The sequence below is a fragment of the Blennius ocellaris genome (assembly GCF_963422515.1).
Source record: "Blennius ocellaris genome assembly, chromosome: 12".
NCBI classification, from domain to species: Eukaryota; Metazoa; Chordata; class Actinopteri; order Blenniiformes; family Blenniidae; genus Blennius; species Blennius ocellaris.
This window is the reverse complement of record NC_137661.1, coordinates 11,744,774-11,755,000: the sequence shown is the minus strand read 5'-3', so window position 1 is coordinate 11,755,000 and position 10,227 is coordinate 11,744,774. Positions and strand designations below refer to the sequence as shown.

The 10,227-nt window shown below is 42.9% G+C and overlaps 2 protein-coding genes across 4 annotated transcripts in view; one reads left to right on the top strand and one right to left on the bottom strand.

Moving 5' to 3' along the window:
* Positions 1–256: 256 nt before the first annotated feature.
* On the top strand, positions 257–5,439 carry LOC308137200 (interferon-induced protein 44-like). Its single transcript, XM_080505795.1, has 8 exons — positions 257–298; positions 985–1,496; positions 1,979–2,027; positions 2,570–2,765; positions 2,851–3,003; positions 3,087–3,258; positions 4,293–4,393; positions 4,477–5,439. The coding sequence occupies exons 2-8, from the start codon at positions 1,028–1,030 to the stop codon at positions 4,669–4,671; spliced, it is 1,335 nt and encodes a 444-aa protein (XP_080361921.1). The 5' UTR covers positions 257–298; positions 985–1,027; the 3' UTR covers positions 4,672–5,439.
* A 2,678-nt stretch (positions 5,440–8,117) lies between these two features.
* The window catches only part of rabgap1l (RAB GTPase activating protein 1-like), a 100,404-nt gene continuing 98,294 nt past the window's right edge, over positions 8,118–10,227 (bottom strand). For all 3 annotated transcript variants that reach the window (XM_080506631.1, XM_080506633.1, XM_080506632.1), the window contains exons 24-26: positions 10,118–10,189; positions 9,284–9,484; positions 8,118–8,849 (exon numbers count right to left, since the gene is read on the bottom strand). In XM_080506631.1, coding sequence (XP_080362757.1) covers positions 8,694–8,849; positions 9,284–9,484; positions 10,118–10,189 — 429 coding nt within the window. In that variant the 3' untranslated portion in view covers positions 8,118–8,693. The remainder of the gene's footprint in view (positions 8,850–9,283; positions 9,485–10,117; positions 10,190–10,227) is intronic.

Sequence of the window (10,227 nt, the reverse complement as noted above, 5' to 3'; positions counted from 1 at the left end):
ACTTTGGTGTGTTTGAGACTTTGAATTAATGACACATGGTCAGTGCATGTATGGTTGTTGAATCACTGGCCCTTCTTTTTCATGTTGTCTTGACTTGAGAGTGCTTGATGAGTGATAAACATGCAGGAAGCTGGTAGTACTTGTAAGCCATAGTAAGGCAGCGCGTGAAGTGCGTGGCACCATGGAGGGAGGGAGGGAGTGGCCTCTCATCCCGTCAGACCTTAAGTTTCATTTCATTTCATTTCTGATCGGTCACCGTCTCTCTCTCTCTTCTCCACTGTTCCTGGTCCAGGAGGAGGTAAGACTGAAAACATGTTCAGACCTTATTTTAATTTAAAGTCTTCCTCTCCCTATAGCTTGTGGTGATGATTTAAAAAATGATAAAAAAAAAAAAATGGAGATAGGATAAAAGAAACAACAGTGGTTTATCGTGACTCATGCAAGATAAACGAAACTGTTCTCAACTCTCATGTCTGACTGTAATAAACCTTTCATTTCTTTATTTCTTTCCTTCTTTCTTTCCCATAATATTTTGTTATTCAGTTTCTGTGGGCGTTTACCAAGAGAGCGAAATGTCGGAACACCTTTTGTATTTACTTGTTTTAAACCTTTATCATGGCACCATCATGCCATATCTCAAAAGTGTGACTGAACAGCAATACAACCTGTTTCCATGCACTGTGAATGCACGCGTTTCGTTTATTTACTTTGCCATTATCATTTTCTTTTTCAAATTAAAAAGCAAAACGGTGCGGCAAACACATTCGGAACAAAAATACTCAGTTGGGGGAAGTGAGAAGCTCGAAAACCAAGTAAAAATAAACCCCAAACCCATCCTATGTCAACAAGCTGCTTCACTTCTGAAGCACTGCTGATTGGAAATCATATCATCATCACAATACTTATCATTGCATAACGCTGAAATTGAGCAGACCTATTTTGAACTCACCTCCGTTTCTTTCCCTTTGTTCTCTTGTTCTCCAGTCTCAAAAATCAGTAGACTTGGTTGACAGATCAACTGTCCGCGATGAACCCACTGCTGACCAAAAGCCAACAGAGAACAATCTGCTCTGACATCACGGGTGTGAGACTGAAGCTGGTGTACAAGGCCAGCGTCCATGGTTTCACCGCCGCAGCCTTCCACCAGAAATGTGACAACGTCTCTCCCACTCTGTCTGTGGGCTATAATAACTCTGGTCAGGTGTTTGGAGGCTACACCAGTCAACCCTTCACTCAGTCCGGAGCGTATGTGCTTGATAACAAGGCTTTTCTGTTCTCCTTCAATGGAAACTTCCTCAAATATCCAGTCATCACTCCTGCATACGCAGTGAAAATGATTGCCAACTGTGGTCCTTATTTTGGAGAAGCCTTGGCCTTGGTCTATGGGAGTAAACCAGTAGTGTACAGCGCTCCAGGAAATTATTACAACTTCAATGCTGCAGATATGCATGGAAACAACCTCAACCTGACAGAGTGTGAAGTCTACCAAGTGGAGCGTAAGTTCATTTAAGTAAACCATGTTTAATTTCTCTTGTTGAAAATAAATACATGTTCCACTAGACTGGTTCACAGGGACGGGTATTGGAAATATAAAGATTTATTATTTAGATACTGCTATCAGCTGATTTTTCTAAATCTGATGGAATTTCTTACCATGCAGCGAATGAGGAAATACATTTAAATAGGAATTTACATACGTGGAGGAGGGAAAGCATTGTCCATCCACCTTCTATGCCGCTTATCCCGTTCAGGGTCTTGAGGCGCTTGGAATAACTTCTGTTTTAGACCATTTAATTCTAACAAAATATATATTTTTTTTTGTTCAATTTAATAATGTAAGTGTTATAACAGCAGCCTCACAAAGACCATAAAATGCCTTAATACTAAGAGTTTTATAGTAATATAGCATGTATCATTAGTGGTAAATGGGTGCGTGTTTTGTTTCCATTCACCAACGCTGCTGTTTCCTCTTCAACAGACACGACTGAGCTGGAGAAGCCCTGGAGGACGATGGTCTGGAATTCCGAGTAAGATGACTGAAGCGGCGCTCCTCTGCATTGTACTAGCAGCTTGCTATTGCAGCAGCCATACTCCAAAGTAAAAAAAAAAGAAGTTTGGTTAATGATTTATTTTTGAAGGAATATATCAACCTGGTTCTTAAAGTTATCCTTCATTTTAAGGTAAAGTCGTTACCTGAAAGTAAATATTTTAGATGTTTATGTGGATTTAGCGCAAAAATGGGGTGGCATGGCTCGATTGGTGGAATGGCTGCAGGTTTGATTCCCATCTCTACCTGTTCCTATTACCAAAGTGTCCTTGAGCAAGACACTGAACCTCAAATTTCTCCCAATGGATAGACTGTCTTGAATGGCGGCAGCCTCCATTGTGTGTGAATGGGTGAATTGATTAACCATGTGAAGCGCTTTGGGACTGATGACACTGCTGAAGAGTTGTATACAAGTGAAGTCTAAACAACAATGATGAATGTGATTTGTTTAAAACGTTTGTCAGAGGAAAAAAAGTTCTTGCTTCATTAAAAAAAAAAAAATCTCTCTGCCTGTTCTTACAGGAGGAGGAAGGAGCTGATGGAGAGCATCAAGGCCTACAAACCTCTGGTCACCTCCGTTCCTCAGGTTCGAGTTTTGCTGGTGGGACCAGTTGGAGCTGGAAAGTCCAGCTTCTTTAACTCGATCAACTCTGTATTCAGAGGTCACGTCACCAGCCAGGCCATGTCTGGCTGCTCAGCCACCAGCCTCACCACACAGGTGAGTGTCTCAGACCTGAACATGGAAAAAAAAAAGTGCCTTTTCCTCCCTTTATGACCCGACGGCGTCACTGTGCACCCCACAGTTTCGTACCTATTCTATTAAAGCTGGACGTGTTGGAAAGCCTCTGCCAATGGTCCTGTGTGACACCATGGGATTGGAGGATGGAAAACGTGCCGGCCTTGAGGTAGAAGACATTGGCAATATTGTTAATGGTCATCTGCCAGACCTTTATCAGGTATTGTATTTACTGCATTCAAAATGCTGGTCAATGTCTGAAAAGATTTCTTGAAGTGACTCAAGGTCTCTCTTTAAACTCAGTTCAACCCCACATCTCCCCTGAGCTCGGAGGCTCGCAGCTACCGCAAGTCCCCGGAGCTCAAAGACAAGATTCACTGTGTGGCGTATGTCGTCGACGCCTCCAAGATCTCCATTATGTCCACAGACTTGGAGGAAAAGCTGGATGCGATACGCAGGAAGGTCAACTGCATTGGTCAGTAGAAATGAGTAAAAATGTACTGTATATGGCTGTTTTCTATCCAACTTTTAACGGAGATTCACTGGGCTTGCTTCATTTCCTTCTCGAACCTGGTAGAACTTGTCCATGTGAAGTTTGCCTGTTCTCCCTGTGAGTGTTTCTCCAGGCGCTGCAATTTAATGCTGCCATCGTACTCGTCAGGTTCACTTCATTTGGAATAGATTGACTGTAGGTGTGTGTCAGGTAAAACTTGTATGATATGTGGAGATTCAAACTACTATAGAGATAAACCCAATGAGCTCACGTAAGCCAGCCTTGGCGGCGGTGAAGAAACGTCTCACAGATTCACATCCGAGATGTGGCGGCTTTCTGCTGCGTGCCGGTTGGGTCTGTCGGCGGCTGATTGATAGAGTTGATTGGTAGAGAACAAGAAACAAACACATTGACATGAGGAGGCAAGCTTGCAGACTTGATGGGAGGAGGGAGAGATCATGAACTTCCTGCAGAAAGGCACATGGAGAGGAGACGAGAGGGAACTGAAGACCTTTTGAAGAGATATTCGGACACCCTGATAGAAGAGCCATATAACAGCACATTCTAGATGTAACAGAGTCACACTGAGCCAACACCTTCTGATTTTAGAGACATTAAAGGTGACAGGAAGCATTCCATGTGGGATTCAAAGCACAAGTGTCAGGGTTAGGGTTATAGACACACTGCAGGCTTGAGAAGCCAGGTAAAGTTGCACTGCGTCAGTGTGTATAGCCATGGAGATGTTAACGACAGCATATTGTATTCAACAATTAATTAAACAATTAAGTGGGGGTTTTTTGCATTGGGAAATGCAGCATGTAGAAAATATGCCAAAGTCCACTCCTGTGCAGCTCCTTTCACTCTTGATACTTTACATAGTAGTGCAGCACTCCTGTCTCTGGTCAGCAGATTTGCTCAGGAGACATTCACAACAGTTACACTTAAGAATTCAGATTTACAGTCTATGTGAAAGTCACCAGAACGGCAGTTTAGTTTATTGTTGCTTGTGTTTCCAGGGATTCCTCAGGTGGTTCTGTTCACTCAAGTGGATGAAGCCTGCCCGTTGGTGAAAGAGGACGTGACAAACGTTTACCAGAGTGGCTACATCAAGGATTTGGTGAGGAGATTGCGCCAGCTAACTTTTCTTGGAGCATGAAAACAAAATGGGCAACTGTTCTGATCTCACCTTTCGCGACGCAGATGCAAGAGGTCAGCTCTCGGCTCGGCGTGCCACTGTCGTGCATCGTGCCGGTGAAGAACTACAGTGAAGAGCTGGAGCTGGATGTGAACTGCGACATCCTGCTGCTCAGCGCCGTCCTTCAGATACTTCGCTTTGCCGATAACTACTTCGATGAGGTCACTGACCGTTTGAGCAAACTTCATACCAAAGAGTAGGAAGAGAGGAGTTAAATAAAGAAAGATCCTCAGAGGAGATTCTTCTACTAGAGGATGGCGACATTAATCACAAACAATTCAAGCACAGCTCTGAATACTGAAGTTCAGCTGAATCTATTTACACGTCTAAACAAAACGACAGTCTCTGCAGTGAAGTACAAATTGACTGATTAATACCATTTGATTCAAAAGGTTCATTTCAACAGTTTTGTGGGACTCCTTTGTGAAAAACCTCATCCACAGTATTATTATTAAGTTCTGTGTCATCATGTTTTGTATTTAGTTTTATTTTTTTTTAAGTTTTAGACATTTTTTCACTGAGCTACTATTTGCATAAAACCAAAAATGCTTTGCTAATACATCTTTAAGAACCACAGGTTTTTTTGATTTCTTGACACACTATTTTTACATATTAATAATTTTACATTATTTTAGCTGGATGTCATTCGCAGCCTTGTTGCTCTGCAATTTTGATAAGACATGTTTTGTTTAGACAATTGATGTTTTAACAATCTATTTCACAGGCGAGGTGTGGCGATGCATGGCAGCATAGAGTTGACAGTATTACTCTTGTGTTTTGAGTTTGAGGGTCCTTCAATACGGCCTTTGCATATTCTCTGCGTGCGTTCAAATGTTCTCTGCTGCACTATACCAGATACCAGCCCTCTGTTTCTCCGAGTTTCACAAAGCAGCATAAAAGATAGAGGGTCAGATAGTTTTACTAAAATGGATCGATGGTGTTTACACTTGTTTGTTCAAACCGAAATTAAAAACTACATTTCTTTTGGTGCCGGTTTTGGTTTTTCTCATTATTTTGAACACACTTTGGGCTCTCCAAATAATCTGTACACTACAAAGTGTCAGTGTTTTGTAAAGTGGTAGAGGGTAACGTGTCCATTATTTGACAGAAGGATGGTTTCCAATGACTTCCAGGTCAGTCGGTGGTCAAATTTCCTTTGTGTAACAAATCATGAGCAAAATGTCAAGGACCAAATTTATAATCATGGGGTCACTTGCTTTGTAGGTTCCATGCTTTTAGCAATAATGTTCCATCTTGGATTTGTTTCCTCTTGTGTGCGAGCTGTTTTGTTTTAGAGGGACGAGTTGAAACGATTTTTCACTTTGACATTGTGCCTCAATGTGTCCGGGAGTCGACCGTCGCCACAAAACTCACAAAAAGGAAAACAAAGGAAGTTTTGTTTGAGGAGTTGTTTGTTCTTTACTTGCTGCTTTTCTCCGTCGACCTCAGTTGACGTGAAAAACTCCATCTCTGGTTCAGCTAAGATAGAAGTACGTAAATGATTTTACTCGGATTAAAACACAATGATAAATATTAATTTCTCGATAACGGTTTCAATAAAAGCTCTGTGTGTGAACAAGGAGAAAAGCTGAATTTTATTAATGCAGCTCAAACGGTTACTGTACAGGAAACAGTGTTGGAGTCGGACTGGCTGAGAAGCGGCTCCTCCCCGTGTAACTGGACTGTGATGTGACAGCAAACTGTAAACTACACAACACAACGCCTGCAATCGGACTCAACCACTGCTTTTGCAACAGAGAAACTAGATGCGAGTTCGGGGGGGGTATTTACAAACTGGCAGCTGTTTCCTCACCAACAATCATTTAAAAAAATTACCTTTTGAACAAACATCTTTGAAATAGTGTTACAATGTCAACATTGTGTTAGTGCACGTAATAGACGCGGGGGCTCTTTCCAACTTGTCCACAGTTAACGGCGTATTGGTCGCGTGACTCTTCTCTCAGACGGACCGACGTGAACGACACCCGACGGTCAAACAGGGTTACAGCCTGAAGACGCTGCTCCTTTCTGTTGAACTGATTACGTTTCTCCAGTCCTTGGACGTCTTACTGGGCAGCCCCAGGAGGAAAAGAGTGAAACGCTGAAATGCTCCCCGGCGGACGTGTCGGGTAAAACGGGGGTGGGAGACGGGCTGTGGGGAGCAGGAGGAGGGTCTTATGGTACGGCTGGAGGTCTCCTCTCGCCGGCCAAACGGCTTCATCATCAACAGAAAAGGCAGCCGCGTGAAGAGGAAACGTCTCAACTCTTAACACAAGTCACAGTACGATCACGTTCACACCCTCTCTCTCTCTCTCTCTCTCTCTCTCTCTCACACACACTCAGACAGTAACACACAGGACGGGTTCGAGTCCAAAGGCTAACGTGAGTGTGAACCAGCATGAAGGAGAAAGTGGAGCAGGTGTGATGATCCACCTGCTGTTAGCACAGCGATATCACGCGCTCATGCTACTGCAAAACAAAACCTTTTGGCTGAATCTTAATTGGGAGAAGCAGATATCTAACATGTACAAAAAAAAATATATATATATACAAAATGTTACCAGACTTTTTTTCTTTTCTTATAAAATGAACCCCACTCATGTGATATGCTTCTTTTTTTTCAAGTCTTAAGTGCCGTCTGCTGCTCCTCTTGCTTACACATTCCCGCTATGAAGATAAAACAAGCCCATGTAACAACAGGGGATTGGTCATTTCTCAAACTGAGGTGAATGTAGAAGTTACTGTTAATATTACCTGTGAGATTTGTAAGTTTAAATTCCATGTCATCCAAGCAGAGCTGCTGGGATACAGTGGATTAAAATAAAAGTATTAATGTTCTGACACAAAGAGAAAGTGGGTTTTGGCACAGTCCTCCAAATGGCCTTAAGACTGTTTGGCAATTATGGAACAATAAAACGATTTTGTTTAGATTGTGACCAAAAATAACAAGTACTTTATCGGTTCTGCCGTCTTTATAAAGTGCAATTGTAAAATCTAATGTGCTGAGTCAACAGATTTTGAGGACGTGGACCTGCATGACGTCACATGATGGAAATGGGAGCACTCCATTCTCTCTACGTTCATATTATTTAACTTTGCAGAAGAATGAACAGCTCAAAAGCAGGAAAAAACCCACTCTGGTATTTTTCACGGAAACATCTGTAACGAAAACGAGGAGTTCAATAAAAACAGATTGACTAAGAAAATGTAAAGTAAGCTTATTTTATAGGCTGAATATATTAAAAACATGTTTTACGTCATGATTTGCTCATGAGGATATGCATTCTATTATTTATAAGCGGTTGTAATAAAATTGCGCATATTTAAATAAATGAGTGAGACACAGACAACTGATAATGCCGCTCAAAGACGAACGAATGAATGGCTGTGTGATGAACGATCATGAGCAGGAAACGGGATTTAAACAACAGGCTGTCACTTTGGCTTCTCGGCTTTTGGACTCGACCACGTTGAAACCACACACTGTGCTTCGGTCACCATCGACAGAGATGACGTTAACTTTCGAAACAGTAGAAAAGACTTTTTAGGAACACGTCCCTGTCCCCCCCCCCCCCCCCCCCCCCCAACATTTGCTTAAAGAATTATACAAGGTTATTAAAAAAAACAACAAACAAAAAAACCTAGTTATAACTTTTCATTTAAACCTGTGTGCCATATTCCTTTTTCAGGGTGTCTGGACACCTGAAATGAAGAGTGTTTGTGTGGTCTGTTAACTTTTCAAAACAGCAAAGATATATTACCATTGTCATGTCGTTTTACCGCTATCATTAAGAAAGACCATGTCCTATTTGTCAGACTGACTGCAGGCTTTTTGTCAGCCATCATAAGACAATTACACACCGATACATGTTTTGATATTCCTGCAGTGGCAACGATTAGCCACAAGAGGGAGAAAATTGGCCCGTGAGAGAGATTCAGTGATGTGTGCCCAGTGACTTCTAATTAGGCCTCAGTGATGCTTCGCCCCTCACCTGACTCATCATCTGTGAAGCAGCAAGGGGTCAACAGACACGTTTAAGCTCACGTAAAGACAGGTGGCCATTTCTTCTCGTCATCTTTTCAGTTCACGAAGCCTTGTGAGCTCCTCGCTTGCCGGGAAAAAAAACCAAAACCACGTCGCTCCGCCACTTGTTGCTTCAGCTCGCGTTACTCTTCGCAATGCATCCTGCAGAGGAAACACAGCGGGAGGCGGGGGGGTGCGTTAAGCGGGCCCGTCCTTCGGAGAGGACGGGGTCTGTGATGTGGAGCTGGAGGACGAGGACGTGGAGCTCTTCAGAGAGCCCAGAGTCTTGCTGAGCCAGGAGTTCTTGGCGGCTTGGATCTCGTTCATCAGGACTCCCCGCTGATGCTCCAGCTCCTGCAGGAAAAAAAAAAAACAGGGCCGGCGGGCCTCGGTGGTCAGGAGGAGTGAGGAGGAGGTGAGCTTGTCTCAACGCTCGTACTGCAGCTGAACACAACTCGACATGCTGAACAGCCGACTGACAAAAGTCAAAACAAATATTATAAATCATGAAAGGCAATAAACAAGATTGGATAAATAACAGCAACAATACATTTTAAGAAAGAAAAAATTAGGATAAAAAGACATTCCCACCAAGCAGCTGTTTAGTTTTAATCAGGTGTTAAATATATTTCGAAATAAGATTTCAGCATTCCAAATACTAATTAAGCTCAAAAGTGTAATACTGTGTGATGTCCTGTGATTCAAACCTCCACAGATTCCTTTCAGACGTGTGAGTGATGGAGTGATTGGTGTTGATGAGTCGCTGTCCGTGTGACGGAGCTGCTGACCTGGATGCGACACTTGGCCTCCACCAGCTGCAGCTTGGTCTGTGCCAGCTCCAGCTCCAGCTGCCGCAGCTGCTCCTTCAGGCCGTCCTTCTCCTCATCCAGCGGCTCCATCGACGTCCCGCCGCCGCCGGGAGACGCAGCCTGGAGAGACCCCGCGGTGCTGAACAGATCCTTGCAGTGGTCACAGCCCATGATTTTACTCTGCACAGGCACAGAAATCACAACGCACTTCAGCTGTAGGGAACAAGACGCAGGTCAACAAGCCACATTTCTGGCCCTGACACGGTTTCCTTTGATTTGAATATTTTTTTTTTTTGCCTTTATATCTTTTTAAAATGTTGCGGTAAATGTTTATTCCCCACAAAAAATCAGGGTTTGAATTAAGTCTGGGATTGTGTGGATTGGACGCCTATTTGAGGAGGCAGATCTGCATGTGATACAGTGACGGCGAAAGGTACAATTGAAACTACTTTTCTACATTTTTAAACAGAAAAAAAACTGTGTGAGGATGCACAATTATGTAAAGAAGCATGTATGATGGTGTGAAATGGTGTTTTTCCATCTGTTTCCGACAATCAGTTCCATAAAGAAAAGCCTTGATGATTGAAGTAACATGTTTTGGTTCCCGTTTAGAAATCTGAACTTTGTTGTATTTTTTTTTTGAGATGTGGGAATCGTGAAGGCTAGCCACAACCAGTAGATGGCGGTAATGCAACTTCATGGATGCCAACTGCATGAAGAAGAAGAAGCAGAAGAAGAAACAGAAGAAGCAGAAGAAGCAGAAGAAGCAGAAGATGATGATGATGATGATGATGATCTGTGGTAAAATCTCACCCTCACAATGTCCAGCTCTTCTTTAGTCGCTGCCTGCTGTTTTTCCAGCCTGGTGCTCAGCTGGGAGCAGATCTGAAGCACATAGAGAGGACGTACCGTTACATGTGGCA

Coding starts and splice junctions, on each gene's coding strand:
- LOC308137200 (XM_080505795.1), top strand. CDS start 1,028: ATGAACCCACTGCTGACCAAAAGCCAACAGAGAACAATCTGCTCTGAC. Junction 2,766..2,850: donor CCACCAGCCTCACCACACAG/GTGAGTGTCTCA, acceptor TGCACCCCACAG/TTTCGTACCTATTCTATTAA. Junction 3,004..3,086: donor ATCTGCCAGACCTTTATCAG/GTATTGTATTTA, acceptor CTTTAAACTCAG/TTCAACCCCACATCTCCCCT.